The following is a 21,820-nucleotide window of genomic DNA, read 5'->3' as shown; positions in this document are numbered from 1 at the left end:
GTTTGAAAATAGAAAATAAAATAAAACTGTTAGCAAACTGCTTATCCACTAGAGAGCCTGTGTAATAGAATGTGTAAAAGTAAGTTGGCCTGACGTTTCGATCCTAGCAGGATCTTCTTCAGAGGCTAAATGACAAGTTACAGTAACAGAGGGGACAAAAACACGCACAGAATACAGACAGGTTAAAGAGCACGGTGAACACAATGAGATGGATGAAAGGGGATTATAAGTAGAACGCAACAGGAGAAGAGGAGAGGAAGGAGATAAACTGTGGAGGGACAAAGAGAGGATTAAAGGCACAGGGTAAGGAATAAACTGGAGAGGGACAAAGACAGAAAGGTGTGAAGAAGAATGGAGGGGAAGAGAGCTGTGAGAGGAAGAGTGAAAGGGGGGGGGGAGGGAGAAAGGGGAGAAGGAGTAGGGAACAGAGGAAAGTTAGTCATGTCCTTCCTGAATGTTCAGCCCATGAGGTTGAATGGTACGAAGGCGTTGCATCCAGAGCCTCTCTCTGCTGATACGTACTAGGTCAGTTTGAAAAGTTTGAAAATATTCCTCTATACCATTTGCAACTTGTCTCAAAATATCAACTGTGTAACACCTTGGCACTGGGAGTTATTACACTAAATGTCTGAAAATTAACTTTGACCTCATATAACTTAACATACAAAGGTCACTTTGGGTCAACTTATTGACATTTTTGATTGATGAGACCTAAATTAGAGCATCAAACTATAAAAATTCAAACATTTTTTTCTTTGCCCATTTTCTACCCCCAAAATACTAGGTTTTTGACATTAATTGACCTTTGGTGACCTCGGATCACATGACCGCTAAGTTTGAAAATATTCCCCTATACCATTTGCAACTTGTCCAAAAATATCAACCATGTCACACCTTGGAACTGGGAGTTGTTGCATTAAATGTCTGAAAATTAACTTTGACCTCGTATAACTTCGCACACGAAGGTCACACGGGTGTCAACCAATTGACATTTTTGATCGGAAGGTACCTTTGATATCCAAATCTAGCATCAAAACCAAACATTTTCTTTTTTGCTCGTTTCCTCCCAAAATAAGCACATTTTTTCTAATGTGACCTTTGACCTTTTGACCTTGGTTTCAGATGTAGTTTAATCTCCTGATTCCAAAAAACAAAACGAAAAGTCTGTACAACCATCCTAACTCCGACCGAAAAACTTTGACCCCATATAACTTCGCACATAAAGGTCACACGGGGTCAACCTATTGACATTTATGATCAGAAGGTACCTTTGACATCTGAAAATAGCATCGAAACTGTAAAAATCCCAAAAACATGAAAAGGTCACAAGAGGTCAAATTGAGGTCAAGGGTCACCCAGATGCAGGTCGACAATTGGATTACATTGAGGCAACTCCCAACCCTAACAGACATTTCGTTCTCAAGTTATTGCAAAAATACTAGTTTTTTATCATTAATTGACCTTCGGTGACCTCGGATCACATGACCGTTAAGTTTGAAAATGCTCCCCTAACCAGTTCACAACTTGTCCCAAAATATCAATCTTGTCGCACATTGGCACTGGGAGTTATTGTAGTTCTAATATTTTCGGTTTTTGGACCATAACTGACCTTTGGTGACCTTTGTGGGCACCAAAAACAATAGGGCACACCTTCTCCATATGGCGGATCTATAGTCCAAGTTTGGCCTCAATCCAACATTCCCTTATTGAGATAGAGCGTACCCAAGCAAGTGTCACAGACACACACACACACATACATACATACATACATACACACACACGCCAACCTGACTGCATAGGTTCCTTTTGCTAAAGCAAGGAACCAAAAAACAAGTAGAATATCGATGTTGTCCTTGTTATATGCAACGGACTTGCATCATTTTGAACATTTGAATTTAAACTGATTATAATTTCCAACAAAGGAAGCACAAATGGGTACAGTTTGTTCATTCTGGTATCATATAGTTCCTACTCCTCTTTCCTTGCCCCCTCCAAGCACATTTCTCCCCCCTCGTGTACCCCTGTCCCTCCTGAAATTAAACAATATTGAAATCTAATCGTTTGACTTTTATGTATGCTTTTAAGTTGCCACAGATCTTAATTATCACACTGAGCTTTGAAAGACCCATCTCCAATTTCCTAACGGCACCCTCTCCCCCTCTCCTACCAAACTCAGATTGCAGAGATCATCCACTCATAGAATTTGCACATGATTGAACATTCATGTTTTCATGAAATAACAGGGAATTGCATTCAAACTGACATGATTGCTTTACAATGTATACCATGTACATACTGTATAGCAATTCACAGGAACAATAGTTCTATATATGTATGGACATTAAATATGAATCTAAGAGACTGACTTCGGTCAGCTTGCGGCTTTGATAAGCCAATGAGGCTTCTTCGCAAGTTCCTGCTTGCAGGAGGATCTAATATACATACACATGTATATACATAATGACATGAATTCCAGATTTCCTTCAAACTTGCTACACAAACACTTTATTATTTCCCTGTATAACTTATCTTACTAATCACAGTTGGGAATATATTTATGGGTTTATGTGAAGCCAAATTATGCAAATTTTCATCAACAACACAATCCACTCCATTTGTATATTATTCTTCACAAATTGATATCAGAATAGATTACGGAAGGAAGTGTTCATGGGCGTTGACCCCAGAAGAGGGTCAATGGTTAATGGGTTAGGTAGATGGGAAAGTGCGATAGTAGAACTGGGACAGGTAAGGGTGGAGTGCAGTAAATTTAACACTAACGATCAAAATTGGACTGATTTTGCGCGATCTTTCCATACGAATGGTCAATTTTTGGGAAGGAGTCAGGGCCTGGATGGATGGTAGCCATACGCCCTGTTTAAAGACTTGACCAATTTGAGCATTATAGTATTAGAGCAGGGGTGGGCAACCTTTTGAATGAATGGGCCATGGGACTAAGAAATCAACGTTCACAGGTAAGCATTCATGTACCGTGCATGTAGAGCAGGGGTGGGCAACCTTTTTGAATAAATGGGCCAGATATAAGGGGTGAAAAATTGACTGGTCCGCACCTAACCAACGACCTGCTGTTGATTTCAAACCTTTGATTCCGAGGACTTTCAAGCAATAGGTGTGTGTACTTAATCTGTATTCACAAAAACATAATGTCAATACATTACAGTTGATAATTAATGGTGATAATAGACCTACCTGACAGCATCATTAGTGCCGATAAACTCTAAGCAGCTAGATCGTTTTTTGTAAAATGATGTAAAATAGATTGATTTTTTTCTTTTTCGTGAGACATCTCACGGGTCGCAAAAAAATCACTGGCCGGCAGCATGTGGCCCGCAGGCCGTAGGTTGCCCACCCCTATTAGAAGATAATGAATATTAATGTATATGAGGGAAGTAAGTGCGTGTTATGTAATTTAACATTTCTTATGGATATTTTGAGAGACGATTTGGACCATTAGGTCTATAAACCATTGTTCTGTAAGAATCAACTCACTTGAAGGTAACACATCCTGCTCCGGTTTCGGACGGGGCCAGCCACTGGAATGTAACCGACGTCTTTGATGCAATGTGGCTGGTATGCGTTACCCCGTGAGGGCAGTCTTCGGCCATCTGCGATTGACGAGTATCCAATATCTGCGAACAGAAGGAGATTTCCATTTGTATAAATATCTATAAGTATTATACTTCAACCCATCAGCTGCACAAGTGACTGTAAAACAGCTACTGTACATGATAAAGTTGGTTTGAATTTTCACAAGTAATTCCGGAAAATTTAAAGTTCACCCATAATCTCAGGAATTGTGCACCACTTCTTTTCCATCGCATGAACAACCAACAGGTAGAGAGTATATGTATTTGATTAATAATTAACATAATTAATAACATGTTACAAAGCAACATTGAACATGGAGGTAATAGCAAACTTGCACTTATTTCAAAGCTGTATTTTCAGTTGGATTCTGTTACAGCTAGCAAAACAGAGGTATGACATTCATTTCCAGCTCTCGTTTCCAGGAGGATCTTTCAGTGGAGTTACAGACGATGGTGATTACCAGAAAAAGCCAACAATTACCACAGAGAGGACCAACTCGCAGTTCGCATAAACATGTGACATCTGATATTCTGAAACCGCATTAGCTTCTGCATAGTCTATTTAGAAATCGTCCAGAAATGATGAGTAATGTTAGCAATTAAGAGAATATAAGAATATATACTCACCTCGCCTAAGTAACATTTTGAGTTATGTTCTAGGCAAGGTTATATTCTAGGCACGGCACATTCTAGGCATGGTAGAATGAGGGTGCTAAGGTTGTGGGGAGACAGGTAAGCGAGGAACCAAGCAAATTATAAGAATTTATACTCACCTCGCCTTTACATTTTGCGTTATGCTGACAAGATTTTCAGCCTTTGACATATACTGTATGTTTGATGTCAAATGATCTTTGAACCCACCAATTTCAATAGAATTCTAATAATCAATACGGTGGATCCATATACACTACTAGGTATAAAATTCTTATTACTTTTTACCTCTTTGAATTATCTTGTTTTAAGTTTCTCAAGCTTTTAACCACTGTTGACCTCAAATGACCTTTGACCTCCATTATTCTCAACAAGGTTTTCCTTAGATATTAGTCACAATAAAGTAAAGTAATACAGGGTAAATACAGCAGTTATAACAAAATAAAAATAATGGTTACCAGAGGTTACCAGGACTTGGTTACCTTGGGAGGGAATTAAATGGTCTCACTCACTCCACTAAGAAGCCAAGGTTGTTAAGGGGTAAGGTTTTGAGTTACTGAACAGTAGAATCAGGGGGGCAGACCGTTAATCAAGAGCTAGATATTTTTTATCCAAGCAGTTGTTGCTCACCGAAGCAGCTTGCTGCGTTCCATCTCTTAATTAGTTGCTCATGTAATTAGTGATGATTAGAAATTTCTACATGTTCCCATAACAAAATGACTTCTCCTTCCTCCTACGTCACTTCAGAAAATGGATGTCTGAAAGTTATGACTCTCTAACGATGATGATTAATTTTATCTAACAAACTCTCAAAACTGAGCTTACTCCATCATATCTTTGAATGCCACCTTTTGGATGTCGTGTCCCGCGACGATACGACAATCCGCAAAGGTGTGCTGCTTTAGAACTGTGTTTATATTCCTCCTGGTCGCATGCCGCCATAAACATGCTTAGAATTACCATTGCTAATCTCAAGACCGTGGTGCAGCCATAAACATGCTTAGATATTACCATTGCTAATGTCAAGACCATACGGTCGCACACTTGGCAAGGCTACCCTCCCTCGGCACGAAATTAGTCACGCTAATACGCACGGTTGATAGGCCTTGACTTCATTAGATTCACCAAACAGAAAAAAGAAATAAAAAAATAGTGTCAACACTTCTGCAAACGTGCCAAGCTGCGAGAAACTCGTGTAACACTACATAAAGCTTTAATGTGGCTTTATACAGAGTTTTCATCTGTTTGTTTGCAATTATTTAAGCAAACGAACCCTTGGAGTGATTTTTTCTCGTTTCTTTCCCTTTTTCTTTTTCTTTTTTTTTACCACACAGTGATTACAAATAGAATTAGAATCACAGCAACACAAATTGAAAGTAATTTGAAAATTTTTAAATTATGTCCAAAATATGGCAATTAATTAAATTATTACGTTTATTACAGTACGTTATTACGTTGCTGACACATTTTAGCAGCTGTTCAATTTAAGAATATTGAACTTGTTTTGTCATCAGTCACTTCTGTCTCATAGTATACATTTTTCAAAAGGTTTCTTTATTCAAAGGTTTAAGAATGAAACTTCAAACGGTGTAAAAACTAATTTGCACAGAGGTGTGAACTTTCAGTCACATTTGGATACAAGTATGTCATTCATTTAACAATTCTTTAGAGATTATTCTTCAGGTCTGTTTACTCAAATTTAAGATTTTAAGGTTGTTACTTGTGAAAAGCTCTAGACTTCAGTATGTAGAATTCTGCTCCTTAACAGAAATGTCTGGGAAACCCCCCCATCCCGCTCCCCTTCCCCTTACTGTTTTCCGCCATCATATAAATCAGAATCTTACCGACAGTTCTCCGAATGGCTCACCAGCGTCATTCTCGGCTACAAGGACAAACTGTTTGAAGGACAAAGGTGGCGTGCTCTGTACCAGAACTGTGGAAGAAAAGAGGAACAGTAATCTTCTCATTATTACACTTAACTTTCCAGGGTAAATACTGGTATTTATCACCAATATGCCTTGAGAAATTAAACATTATTCAGCCAGAAACTTGTCCAGATATCAAAAATCAATTTGTGTAATTCATTTTCTTTAAACTATAGTGTGGTCTGCTATGATAATGGATTAAACAAGTCTACAGTAGCATATATTTCAGGGAATGTTTTTATCCGGTATCACATTGCAAAATGCTATATAAAATGCTATGTAAAATGCAAAATTGCAGATACAAGTGCAAGGATGCATAGCACATTCTGTACACAGGAACCATAGAATGTTATTTAATTATGATTATTTATTATTTTCTTATACTATTTTCTGGTCTGACCAGTATGATAATGGATTAAACAAGTCTACAGTACTTAGCATATATTTCAGGGAATAATTTTATTCGGTACCACATTGCAAAATGCTATATAAAATGCTATGTAAAATGCACAAATTGCAGATACAAGGATGCATAGCACATTCTGTACACAGGAAACATAGTATAATATTTTATTATTATTTTCTTACACTATAGTGTGGTCTGCTATGATAATGGATTTAAACAAGTCTTCAGTAGCATATATTTCAGGGAATAGTTTTATTCCGTATCACACTGCAAAATGCTATGCAAACTGCTATGCAAAATACTTTGCAAAATGCACAAATTGCGGATACCAGTACAAGGATGCATAGCACATTCTGTAAACAGGAACCATAGTAATTGATAACGAGACAAAAGTTCAGAACCTTCGAAACTGCTTGTTTTAATACAATATTATTCACAGCACGATGTATGTTGAAGCAATACAGATGATCTTCAGGTGTCTAGAACTGTATGACCCTTTGATGTGGCTTTGGTGGTTTACCTAGATCTTTCTAGGCAATTGTTTTAGATTCTATTACAGGATATGCTTCACCTGATCTCTTTTCCTGAATCCCTGAACAGCTGTAAACATAACTACTGTATTATCAATACTTGCTCAGTGTAGTACATACATACATAATACCATTCAAGTATATTAGCATTAAATCCAATAGTTGAGCAGACTGTTATGTTTGATAATATCACCTACAATAACAGTAATGGTCAAGAACAAAAGCCCCCTCCCCCTAAAGAAAAATAAAAAAAAATAAAAGTAAGGCAGTGAAATTATTTTTAAATTCACATGATTTGAAAGACCAAACCTTATATATATCAAACTATGGCATCAAGACAAAGTAACTGTATTCTTTACATAATAGTGTATGTATATATACTAATCACTGCATATGTTTGTTCATATCTGAAGCAATGCAAATACAACCTCATAATTTGTAGTAAGGTGACACAGAGAAAACTGAGCATACATACAGTACTTAGTTGAAGTGTTCCACACTCTTTAGTATGGAAGTATTACCCTACCTCCAGGCTTCAAGAAAAAATCTTTTAAACTACAATGTAAAATTTTGCTTGATTATACATACTGTACTCTTTCAAGGGAACAACTGCTGGTCAATTCCATTTTTTCCCCTGTAAATTAATAACATCAGATCTCAAGAGGACACTAAATTATTAACTGTGGGACATGTATCCTCCTTCCTCCCCCTTCCTACCCTCTCCTTTCCTCCTCTTGTCCCTTTCTTCTCTCTCCTCTTGTCCCTTCTTCTCTCTCCTCCCTCCTCTCTCCTTCTTGAATCTCAGAATTCCCCCCCCCCCCCCAGTGTCTCACTTGATCTATTTTTTCCAACAAACTTCAATTCCCAGTCAAAGGAACAGAAAAAACCATAAATTACATAGAATTTGATTTTTGATTTATAAATAATGGTATAAACTCTCAACCATATGAATTCCCATGTAATAAACCACACACATTGTAAATTCCTGAAATACTTCTATTGAAAATATCTTAGCAGATGGCACAGCTGGTGATTACATGAAATATATAAAAAAAAAATTCCCTATTTAAAACTACACATTTCAACGGTGAAAATCATTGTACGGTACAGTAAAACTGCGTCAATTATACACGCAGGTAGACTTATTACAGGATGCTATCTTCACTTGACTAATGGTTTTCTCATTTAATCTCCATGCTACAGAATTTTCAGAAGACATTCAACATTTATGAGAAACTGCATGGTGGGGTGGAGGGGGGGGTGAATGATCAGACTGTGTAAGAAACAAAACTTTTTGAGGAAAAGGCATCCATGTTTTTATTTCAACTCTGTCCTTTCTTCTTTTGATAGTATTCCTGATTTGTCACAAAGTTCTAATAACACAAGGAATTGTCTGCTAAAAATTTGGCATGCCTTTAGCCTACGAATAATTCTAAATAAGCCCTCCTAACTTACACGACTCAGCACTGGCTTGTGAACTAGCAAAAATGTAATTGGGATTCGCTTTCAGTTCTTTTGATTGGTTTTAAAGACAAGAGACAAACCTGTGCTGTAATTTCATGGACTATTTTTATTTTTAAAGAATCGGCTTATTTACACGCCAGATTTCAGCCGGTCATCGTCACATGTTCATAAATATCAATATGATGTACAGTAGAAGCTAATTAACTGTACTGCACTTGTCAACAGAAAGGACGAATTATACAAAACGAAAATGTGTTAGAATATATGAAACAGCAGGTCGTTAAATTTTATTACGAAAAGAGCGGCAAAAACACAACAACTATCACAGCCCTTATCCCTTCCTTACATCAGTTTTAATGCTTTACCGAACACAACCCCTCACAATGAAACCTACACCGATTTAATTCATCGTGGTTATACTGTAGGCTATCAGCAGTTTAGCCTATTCCTCGAAACTCAAACCGATCCAATGTTGGGCGATAAATCAATATTTGTAACTTAATTAGGAGCTTTTGAATTCAATCCTCTCCAATAAAACCAGCTGTCTCCAAGGTGGATGTGTTTTTTTTTTTCCTTCCCTTCAAGTGAACCCCTGTGCACTATATCCCCGAAACTTGATTATTTGAGTGGAATTCTCGGAGGAATTTGTTTCTTGCAGTTAATGGATCTGCTTCGTCCAATTTCGAAATACATCTGGGACACGGGTTTGCCATGGTAACGATCTGTCGGGGATCTGATTACCCTTTCAAGTTCACTTCGACGGACGATTATTCGGATAATATTTGTCCACTTAATTGCTCGAATACATGACACGCTGCTACGTTTCATAGTCATGCATTTAAATTAAATCCACAGAGAAAATTTGATTGAATACGCCTGGAATGAATTCCGGAGGACGTATTCTGTAAAGCATATATAGACTGGTTGATGTCCGTACAGGATTATATATCCAAGCAGATATATATCCGATGAAAGAAATTAACTTTAAGAGGAAAGTCATATTTATATAATCCTACTTTGCAATTAAATTTCTTTGTCATATAAGCATATTTGAGTGTATTGTATGAACACATCACCGTAAATCATTTGAACAAAGTTGGATTGAATTGAAAACTGGATGTCTCAGAATCTAATCACCAGAGCTCAAGTATGTCTTGCAATGTATATATAGGTGTTGGTCTTTCAAGGTCTCAGCACAAAATAAACTTTTATCAACAAATGTTAACTTTATAAACAGGAGTATACTCAACCACCAGATGTCTTTAGCTTTGAAATAAGTATGATAAATGAGTTTGGTTATGAAAAACTTCCCCAAAATACCTTAAGAAAATCTACACCTCAAATAAACACTACAGTACAGTATGGCATTTTAAAGTTAAGCACGAAGGAACAGTTAGCCTACTTAAAGGGTAACTGTACATTACTGTAGTTACAATCCTATACTGCTACCCTCCCCCCCCCCCCCTCCAAATCGTTCCGGCTGTTTCGTTAATCAGGACGTCATGAGTTATTAGGGCAGAGTTATTAGTATCAGTTTCATCCTGGTCTAGATGAGATGTATTTACAGTACAGCCCAAATCATGACCCAATACTGTCACAAGTTACTGGTACTAAATTTACCTCGGTGGCAAATTACTTTGAGGTACAACAAGTAAAAGGATCGATTCATCCGAGTTGTAAACTGAAATCCAGTTGCATAATATTTTCATGTTTGTATAGGAAGTTCACATCACAGAACACCTACTGTGATAGACTCCAAGAAAGAATTGAACTGTTTAGTCAACCAAAAAAGTAAGTCCAAGACGTTTCAAAGCTCTCCCTCCACATGGTCATTCTAATCAATCACTTCATGTTTTTAAAAGTCACCTCAAAACACATTTCTTCAAAACTGCTTGTAATCTCTTATTTTTGGTAAGTTTTGTCACTTTGAAAGGTTTCAAATTTCAAAAGTAAAAACTTTAAATGGTTTGAAATTTTTGTAATAGTGGCTGTGAACATTGTAATGATGGATATTGCTGCGCTTTATAAACATAGTTTTATTACTATTATTATTATTATGTGGAATATTTTTCTTTTCCAAACACTGTACTATAAACTGTCTCACACTGTCTACCACTGAAAAATCCCTTTAATTTTCTAGTGCTTTAAAGTGAGGTGGATCTAATTTTGTTCATACAAGTTTTACTTTTGGAATTATGCTGTTTACAGAGTTTGCAGACTTTAAGAGCTCTGTTGATCTTAAATGACCTCTGACCTCCTTAGAAACCACTTAGAGTTCATGTACTAAGTTGGATCCACATTACAAGTCTATAAAGTCCATCGAAGCTTTGCTTTTAAAGTTATGTCTACAAAGTTTCAGACATTTTTGACCTGTTGACCTCACATGACCTTTGATCTCTACAGAAAAACAACAGGGCTCCTACATACTGAATGAGGTGGATCCATATACCAAGTGCAAAGTCCATCCATCAGGCACTTTTCCAGTGATGTGTCACGTACTGTAAACACACATAAACAGAACACACCGACATCATCAAACGGATTCCTTTTGCCTTCGGCAAAAAGAATGAAAACCTGATTTCTTCATGTTTGCAGTTGCCTTTTATACAACTGCAAGAGCAGCTAGGAGAGATTGTCACCGATAAAACTGCAGACTTTGATAAATCAATTTACATCAGACGCCTGACTTAAAATACAATGTAATAAACAGACTTTTATAGTACACTTAGCTGCTTTATCAGCAAATATGAGTCACTAGAAACACACACAAAAATAGTCGGCTACATGTATTATACATACAGTTCAACAATAGAGTATTAAAGGCATTGAAGGCTCCCCCCAAACCGCACTCCACCCTCTGAAAAAAGTTAACTTTCCATTGCTTGCAAGTGAAGTTTTTTTCTTGTCACTACAAAATGCAGACAGTAATAAAACGTGATACCTTGTTATCTTTTTATCTGGACCTGAGATTGTCCATCGCTGCTATGTACACTGTGTTGTGGGTATTGACCGTAGCTGCGTGTATTGACTGTACACTAGTGTCTAATTACAGACGGTAGCAAACTGTGTGTATTTTCTGGGATCGATGGTGGTGTCTTACACTTCCGTTACACCTGATTGGAAACCAGGTCAGATTTACCGGCATCAGACATTTCTTTTTGCGCGAGTCTTCCCCCCCCCCCCCTTAAATTCTCTGAATCAATAAAATTCTCTGACATTTAATGAATATCAAGACTGAAAGCTAGATCCTTTTCTGTCAAGCATTTACAGGTCTACAAATTTAATAACAACATTATGACTGAATGACATCAACACTGAGTCTCCAATATAAACCCTTGCTCGGCTACTGCACTGCTAAGCCGGCCTGATCTATTTTGATTTTCTATAGATTACAATAAAGCCCCCTCCAGCATTCACCATACAGTATTTCAGTCACTAAATATCAGAATAAAACTTGAAATCTGAACCTGAGATACCAATACACCTTCCAGTCCAGTTGGTATGTTGATTGCTGCTGAAGGGGATGTTTACCCAGATCAGAAAAAAAAAGAAGAAGGCAGAAAAACCACGGAGGGCATGACACTTTCTCATTATTTTGCTAGTGTTTACCCTACCATGTACTGTATAAACGCTCTCATCAAATTTGTCACTTGATCAGGCAGACCACTCCGCAAATATAGATGGAGGGAGAGGAGGAGGGAAGGAGGAGGAGGAGGGAAGGGGGGTAACTAGTCCTTCCTCCTCACTTCCTAACAGCCCAAGGGTCGAAAATCCACTCCCATCATTTTCACTTCCGGGCGAAATATTATTTTCGAAGAGCGATTGATACATTGAGTGTCGTGTTGTTGCGATGGCATGTATTGTCTGCTTCATAAATCAGAGTATAAATATCTCTATTTCTGTCAATTTTCTGAACTGAACGCTAGCGAGGAAAACGTGATTCTGACATTTCTTCTGTTTGACAAAAATCTTGCTTGTAAACTTGAATGTGATAGCCTTGGCAAACACTTCAAATATTGGCCAATAAAAAATTCAAACAGTGAATAGAATTTGTCAGTTGACAAAGTTTTAACATAGTGGACTAAATTTGTATAAATTAATTAAGTCTCAGAAACTGTTGGAAATAGCTCTCGAACCACTGTCATGGCATCTACCCTACAGTATATGTACATCTCTTTTTGTTTACATTGAGGGATATTTCCAATGAAATATGTGAATATTAAATGTACATACATATATAGCTTGGTTAATATAATTATTCAAAGTTCAAATCCAAACCTCACCTACATTAGCAGTACAATAATAGTAGCTCTATAGTCCACATGTTCACATGCTAAAATTTCAATGTGATTGCCTTGATGCTATAAGTACCTGGCAAACACTTGGAAAGCTTGCTAATGACAAAAATCAAACATTCAATTTGCTTTAAAGGGTGTGAAGACTCGCGCAAAAAAAACGTCTACTGCCGGTAATCTGACCTAGTTTCCAATGAGGTGTAACAGAAGTGTTAAACACCACCATCGATCCCAGAAATTACGCAGACAGCTAGCTACCGTCGGTAAATAGACAGTAGTGTACAGTCAGAACATACAGCTGGGGTCAATACCCACAGCACAGTGTACAAACGATAAAGCGATGGACATCTCAGGTCCAGCTAAAGATAACAAGGTATCATGTTTCATTACTGTCTGCATTTTGTAGCGACAAGCAGAAAACTTCACTTGCAAGCAACAAAAAGTTAACTTTTTCAGAGCACACGGCACGCGGTTTGGGGCGACTCTTCAATGGCTTTAATTGTCACAAGATTTTATTTTTATACTGTGATTGAACGGTTTTATTACAACACTGCACAGTATATTGATATTGAGGATAACCAATCCAATTAAATGTCAAATATTAATTGTGGCTTGGACAAGGTTACAAAGTGGTTCAAAGTTACTGCATAGTGCATACCCTACTGAAAAGTACATTCAGATTGAATTACCTCAGATAACAAGAAAGCAGTCATTATGACAAACAAAATTAACTTTGCAGTACGTCTGCATTGTGAGTTGTGATTGAAAACTTTCGGAAGCTACTATAGGCCTATCCTGCCTACAGTATATACAGCAGAACTTAATGTACTCTAGGTCTATCATGTGGTTAAAAGGCTCATATCTACGCCTAGGCCATGTCCTACTATAAGTTCTAACTGGTATCACTGATAAAATGTATGAATGGAACCACGAGCAGTTTGAACCAATGTCTGTAACTTAAATATAGGAAATTTACACAATATTTATCACATTTGCATTGCAAATATTTATCATGTCCCCAAAGAATCAACTAAGCTTGTTTTTCTCTGCTTTTGGTGATATCAGGACAGATTAAATTTACCAGTGTATATATACCAGAGAGTTACTGTCTATCTAATTGCCCACAAACACCAGATCCAGTGTTTACTATTTACATCCAAGTTTATTATCTCTGGACAGATAATTATAGCGTACTGTAACTCTTTCTAAACAATGACTTAAACACTGAATTCTCTGCCAGGTCTGCAGTGTATATGAGCTCTATTATAAACAACATTATCTAAGCACATCAAAGGTCCATTTAAGAAGGAGGGGACCATGGGGGTAATCATGTAATGGGGGTAAAGGGAGGAAGAGGAAGAGACCAAACAGGATGATGCCACTTTGAAGATGATTCACACCCCAAAAGGCCATTGTTTGAGCTAAATCTGTACTGTATTATATAGTAATAATTAACACATACTGTATTCAGGGATGACCCAAACTTTTAATGAAAACATTGTTTGTACATGATCCAAGTATGTTGCAGCTCTGGTAATCAATCCCCTACCCTAGTAATCCTCCTCCCCTCCTCCCCTCCTCCCTCCTTCCCTCTGTCACACTCCATCCCTCACTTGTTCCTTTTTACAAACATGTGAAAACTTAGTTACAGTTTTATAAATACAATTAGGGTATCCATTTGCAAGTGATTTCGTTTAAAAACTCCAATGCTTAATCTCAAGATAGTCCATTTGAAAAACAACTTTAGTTCTTCAATAGGTGATTTGTTAAGCCACTAATGCTGACTAAATTTGTCCATCTGCTCGAACATCAGATAAAAACTAGTCAGATCAAACTGTGCTTGTTTACTTCATGGCGGTGAAGTTGATTGTTTTGTCTGTAGTGTACCTTACAATGTTTCCAGCTTCAAGATCTGCTTTATTGGCTCCAATTATAGCACGGCTATAGCTAGAAGTTTTGTGAATCTTACGTAATCGACCTGCCACGGTCGTAAATCGACCTCATGTTCTACAATTGGCCTGCATAGCTTCTTAACAACATTTGGCTCTTTGTGTAAACACTGTGTGGAAATATGTTCATGTCTACAGAGTAGTTAATCATACAGCGTTCACACAGAGACCCTCATACAAGAAAGAATCTGTGGCAGGCGTTGCAGACTAATTGGTAAAAACAGGTCATTTTACGACCAAGGCAGGTCGGTTCTGTAATCTGAAGAAACTTTTCCAAGACAGTTTGCTATAGTTGGGGTCTAAACAGCAGACCTTTAATCAAAGTGAAGGGGATAATTGGTAATGGTGAGGATATGTACAGTAAGTATAAACTAATGGGCACACTTGGGAGTTGTGCAATGAAGGAATGGTGCCAACTTACAAACCAAATTCCAAGGGGGCCAGAACAGAACTATTATGTTTTCTATTTTTCATAAAAATCTACATGTGAAAAACAGTCTCCACTTCAAATTTGCCAATTGATAAGTATGAAACACTTGATTGCTAAAAGAAGTTCTGAGTCACACATGATCAGTAACTTGGCCCACAACTTGCTCCCAAATATGCTAAAAGTTAAAATAATGGCCATTCATGCTCAAATTTCAAAAAACACCCTCAATTTGACACATTATCCCTTGTTTTCTAAAATCTCACCAAAAAGAGCGCCCGCAATGACTTACTGTAGATGGTTCAGGATTCATTTATTCAAGGGCAAAACAGGAAAGTACTTTTGGCAATTTTTGATGAATACATATAGTAGGAACTGTGGTTAATTAAATCATTAAAACCCAATTTATTTTCAAAGCTTCAAATCAAAACAACAAAATAACTTAATGACCTGTTTCGTATGCCTATGGTTAATACCCTCAATTTACAACAAATATTTATACACTAAGAAGTAAGAAGGAAAACAAACAATGCTGTGATGCAATGTTCTGCATTAAGAAATGACATGACATTTGCTGATCATCATATCACACAATTTATTAACTAATTTAAGTCAGATGCCTATTAATATCGGCTCAAAGCAAAACAAGGTTACATTTTTACAGTCAGTTTTACCCTAGTTCCAGTACTGGTGGGCGGAGAAGAACGTTCACAAGCAACAAGAAGCTGCCATCAATTTGAAATATATATTGCTTTAAAATCCATTAAAACAATACTAGGCTAGGTCTTCATTGCTGTAGGCTAGGCCTAACACTGCAGTAACACGTTTTTTAAATCCATGTGATGAAAAGCTAGCCGCCAACTTTACTTTATGACCATACTATTTTGCTAATTCAAAAACTTACTTAAGAGTTAGAACATGAAAGGAATTTAGATCTATTTCGATATTTTTGTTACCTTGATAAGTATCACCCGGATTATAAAACTCTGGTTGTCCAGTTATGCGAACTCGATAGCCATTATCCCCCTGTATTCTCGGTAAACTCCCACCTCCAAGATCCCGATTACAAGAAACGGCATCACTTTCTTTGATCGTAAAAACAAGGAGGCCTAAGAGCAACAAATAAATTGAACGAATTATCCACATCTTTCTCCGAAGTTGTTTAGCTGTAAATTAACCTTCTGAAAAATGGTTACTTAGCTCTAGTGTCGTGTTAACACTTAACTTATACGATAGTCCGTAATTCCGACTGAAAAGTGTAATAACAAAGTATTATCCGTCCGTTGCGGTTTCGCCGACAATCTTTGCGACTGTCATCTAGTGGTCTCGTAGTGTTGGCCTACTTTACGTACTGAGTGTACATGTACAGTGTGCACCAGTATTGCAGTGCAGTTACATGTCTGGCGTACCACACTTGTACTTACAGACGTTCATAATTTACGTCATCGCATGTGACCTCTCCAAAGTTTCTGCCGAAAGGTCATGACCTACAAAAGTTTTTATGCCTTTGACAATTTCCATACCTGAAGGTGCACCTCGCTTCAGACGAATTTTGATACCTACTGTAGCCTATAATACTATCAAGACAAAGCTTTGAAGCAATTATAGAGACAGTATAAACAGTGTGGATAGCCTGTTTCTATTAGAACAAGGTTGGAACAATACATACTGTCATTAGGCTGACGATCGGTTATTGTCCCAGTTCAAGTGGCTGTGTACCTGAGTAGGAGAGCCCGTTTGCTTAACGTACGGTACGGTACAAGAACTTTCAACGGAAGTCAATTTCCAAAGAATTCTTAAACTTATTTCATGGCGAAGAACTAGATTTAACAAAAACAATAATTCTTCATACTGTGAAACACCAATTTACATTGGGAATATATATATATATTTATATATATATATATATATATATATTTATGCAGTAGTGGCGATTGTGACCCCCCCCCCCCTCCCCTCCCGCCAGCACCACGATCATCCCCTCTGCAATGACGGATCCGGGATATACTAAATTAGAGTGTGGCCCTGGATTCGTTGAAGCCATTTCTTTTGTAAGGAGTTCCATAATTTTGTCTAAACGGAAGGATGTGCTAATATCTATTCTTTTGTATGTGTGTGTATGACGTTGGATCCGCGCCAGCTGACATATGACCCAACCATTATCTGAAAATAATACCAGCCACCTTCACTTCAAAAATATGTTCAAGATTCCTCTTCATTTTCCATCCCGTGTACACATATCCTTGCAAGTCCCTCACATATGTGTGTAATTATTTTGTTTTTTAAGTTTAAGAATTTGGCAAATTAATTGGGCAATTCATTGCCTAACGTTGTGATGTGGGTTGATCCTTTTCGGTGAGCTGGTGCTCTTCAAATTGCTGCAAAACGATGAGCCGGAAGGGGTTTCTATGTATTGTAGTTCTGTGGTACCATGCCGCAATTGCAGTAATGTACATCGGCATTAACCGCCAAAAAGATGTAAAATGGCCCAATGCAGTGCTTGTTTTGGTATATTTCCAGTCACCATCATTGTCTTTTCTACCCTTTATTTGAAAGAGCATAAATCAAAGTACAAATGGTTCGGAAATAAGGAGGATTGAAGTTGATATAAAGCAGTTTAAAGATTCTTATGTTAAATGTGGATATTAGTCGGAGCGAGCAGACAGAGGGTTTGGGCTCAGCTAATCTTGTTCAAGATCGTGGGTATCTCTTTTCAGTATATACTCGCAAATATCCACCAGCCCGCCCTCTATTTACATCTCTTTTGGCTGTCTGTTCGGAGCATGCAGCGTCAACGGTATAAAAAATAAAGGGCGCCACCAATTGGTAAAGTGAAGGCGTCGGCCGTTTTAAACAGCTATCGGAATAACACTGACTCACCGTCTAAATCTAGACTAGAGTTCAGAATGCTAAACCAACTCTTAATTCTAGCTCAAAATCTGCTACTTCACCCCCCCCCCCCCCTGGGTAGCCTCTACTGGGAGACTCTACTGGGACAGTGTGAATGGTGAAGAGTGTAATGTGATATACGCTTCGTGTCGGCGTGAAATACCAACATCGTGAAAGTGATTCGATTGATGAGCTCAGTGAAGAGGACGATGACCTGGTGGATACTAATAGGAGGAGCGAACATAGTAGTCCGGATGAGCCAAGAGGAACGTCAGACGGTACTGGCCGTAGAGCTCGCGTGCTCATCATTTTGCTCACGGTGTGCTCTTTTTTTTTGTTTTTTTGAGTAACATTGTTTTACTTATTGTCTGGTAAAGCCTGCTATAAGTTGTATAATACCTAATTTTATAAATATATAAGTACCTAGGCCTATATTTACTTTAACAAGTATACTTTTATGAATACCTATATATATTACTCTTACAAGCTAAAACGAAGGCTTCCGAAACGGCCCGAAAAAGCAGGAGACGGCCCCCGAAAAACGGATGCCTGCGGCTCCCAGAAGGGCATTCCCAACATAAAGATGACATCATAGCATCTAGTCGCGTTACAACTTGTTTTGCTTCAATCTCTTTCACCTTGAAGGGACCTCGGCCTCGATGCACGGTTTCTTCTATACATCTAACACTCCCGGTATATGGAACGCGAAATGGACCACAACATATGATGATGTTAATGATGATCTAATTTTATACGTTCATGTACTAAAAAAACTAAGATGTACATCAAAACATATAGGATGATGTACTAAAAAACTAAGATGTACATCAAAACATGCGATGATGTACTAAAAACGTAAGATGTACATCAAAACATATACGATCATGTACTGAAAACTTGTGATGATGATGATAAAGCGCAAGTTACAAAAAAGTGGCGTATGAATATCCATTCTTAATGAGTTTACACTGAATATTCATACTCGTATGCATACGCCACATACATACGCGTATGCAGACGCCACTTTTTTGAACATAACATTATTAGTACATGATCGTATTTGTTTTGATATACATCGTACGTTTGTAGTACATGATCGTATATGTTTAGAACATGATCGTATACTTTCAGTACATGATCGTATATGTTTGGTACATGATCGTAAATTTTTAGTACATGATCGTGTATTTCTAGTACATGATCGTAAGTTTTCAGTACATGATCGTATAAAATTAGATCATCATTAACATCATCATATGTTGTGGTCCTTTTCGCGTTGCATACCGATAAGCGTTTAGTTTAGTGCCGCTTGACCGCAGTCACGTAAGTTGTTTGGGACATTTGCAGGTCTTGCAACTATTGCAGGTTTGGTAATATATGACTTCTGTTACAAACGGGAGCGTTAGGATGATAGCTTGTACGTGTATACATTCCCTTCTACAGTTTGTGTACCATGTCATGTGGAACTATAATGTTCTGTCTTGGAATATCAAACAAAGGTTGTGGGATTCGATAAGACTCCCAAACAGATCAAAAGCAAAAGCTCCCGAAACGGTCCCGAAAAGCAGACAACTATATCATTTTTACAACCCAGTCTAATCGACGTGAGTCCTTCATTAAAATACTGTTAGCCCACTTCTGGCCCGATTGAATGACGGATTCGTGTCGAAGAAGGTTGAAATGACGATTAAATCCTTTGTTACATATTTTACAACGATATCTCACCTTGAGAAGGAATGCATACTTCTTTGTGACATTCGATGAAATGAGAGCTTTTAAACAAACATTCAGTGAATGATATACTTTTTGAATATATTATGATGAGCACACGCTCTTTTGCTCTTTGAGTCACTCATTTTGTGCTTGCGTGCTCATCATTTTGCTCACGGTGTGCTCTTTTGCTCTTTGAGTCACTCATTTTGTGCTTGCGTGCTCATCATTTTGCTCACGGTGTGTTCTTTTGCTCTATGAGTCACTCATTTTGTGCTTGCGTGATCACATGACTGCTCTCTTTTGCTCACGGTGTGCTCTTTTGTTCTTTGAGTCACTCATTTTGTGCTCGCGTGCTCATCATTTTGCTCACGGTGTGCTCTTTTGTTCTTTGAGTCACTCATTTTGTGCTCGCGTGCTCATAGGTTTGCTCACGGTGTTTTTTTTTATATCTTTGATGTCATTTATATACATTAGTAGAATCTTATTTTCCTATCTAATTCATTGTTAGTATTCACTTGTCGTTCATTCCTTCTTATCTGTTTTTCTTTTCTGAGTAACATTGCTTTACTTATTGTCTGGTAAAGCCTGCTATAAGTAGTATAATACCTAATTTAAAGTAAAGTAAAGTACCTAGGCCTATATATACTTTAACAAGTATACTTTCATGGATACCTATGTATATTACTCCTTACAAGCTAAAACGAAGGCTTCCGAAACGGCCCGAAAAAAACAGGAGACGGCCCCCGAAAACGGATGCCTGCGGCTCCCAGAAGGGCATTCCCAACATAAAGATGACATCATAACATCTAGTCGCGTTACAAGGACCTTGGCCCAGAGGCACAGTATATTCTAACACTCCCGATAAGCGTTTCGGTTGAGTGCCGCTTCGCCCGTTTGGGACAGTTGAAGGTCTTGCAACTTTTGCTGGTTTGGGATACTATATGACTTCTGTTACAAACGGGAGCGCTAAAATGATAGCGGGTATACGTGAATACGTTCCCTTCTGCAGTTTGTGTACCATGTAATGTGGAACTAATGTATCTCGCGATCCTTATACTCCACCATACAAAACTTCGTATGATTTTGAATACTCTAAACAACATGCCTAGTAGAACTACCGAACAACGTTCGCCAGTTTCAATTTGGTTTATTTATGTACCAATTTTGCTATTGGGTGGGTTGACCCTGTTCGCTAGCTTGAAGTAAGCTCAGTATATCTTAGGGGCGTAGCCAGGGGAGCAACTGGTCCCCACTTTCAGTGTCGTAAATATGTTAAAAACTGTTGGGTTTTTAGCATGGTATTTTGTCAGTGTTCTTTTGATCTTGATACTCGTCAGCTCCGTTAACTCGATTATAATCGTAGTAACATTCAGGCCTAATGATGCAGCTACTTACTTAGTTTGGCAGATGCAATTAGCTAAATTTAGCCTATAGCCTATTACCAGCCTACAGTTGGCCACTGCGTAATAAAATACACATAGCCTACCTAACCGCACTCGATGGAGTGTCACGAACCGGATGTACAACGACGACGACAACATGCGTTCTCATCCTTTCTTTGATTCGTCATAAGTTGTTGCACGAACAGCATGTTATGAAGCTAAGCTAGCAATCGTACGTGATACGCGCTTCCTATAAATAAGTATTACACTGCTAAATATGAAAGTTAATATTGTCCATCAGTTAAGTTCGTCAAATGTATTTAAGTCCAGACATTGGACAATAAACAAGAATCATCCTACTGGAAAATTGTAAAAGAGCACAATGTTTGTCTTTCTGATATAATATGTAAAAGAACACGTAAAAGAATAATTCGAACTCCGGAAACAAAATCGCTGATAATATGATATCATATGACAATTATGAAACTGGCAAAACATTGCACCAGATCGCATCTATGGACCTTCAATTATTCAAAAATTGCCCAAAAGGGAGGGGACACCCACTCTCCGTATACCCCTCA

General features: G+C 37.8%; 1 protein-coding gene across 1 annotated transcript in view; it reads right to left on the bottom strand.

Annotated features, from left to right (window-relative positions):
• The window catches only part of LOC139965631 (spondin-1-like), a 33,946-nt gene extending 17,288 nt beyond the window's left edge, over positions 1 to 16,658 (bottom strand). Inside the window, exons 1-3 of the mRNA XM_071968206.1 lie at positions 16,212 to 16,658; positions 6,104 to 6,192; positions 3,511 to 3,650 (exon numbers count right to left, since the gene is read on the bottom strand). Of these exons, the coding sequence (XP_071824307.1) occupies positions 3,511 to 3,650; positions 6,104 to 6,192; positions 16,212 to 16,401 (419 nt within the window). The 5' untranslated portion in view covers positions 16,402 to 16,658. The remainder of the gene's footprint in view (positions 1 to 3,510; positions 3,651 to 6,103; positions 6,193 to 16,211) is intronic.
• Between the last annotated feature and the right edge of the window lie 5,162 nt (positions 16,659 to 21,820).

Source organism: Apostichopus japonicus, chromosome 1 (assembly GCF_037975245.1).
Source record: "Apostichopus japonicus isolate 1M-3 chromosome 1, ASM3797524v1, whole genome shotgun sequence".
Classification (NCBI taxonomy): domain Eukaryota; kingdom Metazoa; phylum Echinodermata; class Holothuroidea; order Aspidochirotida; family Stichopodidae; genus Apostichopus; species Apostichopus japonicus.
Note: the sequence above shows the minus strand (reverse complement) of the source record. Positions and strands in the feature narration are given on the sequence as shown.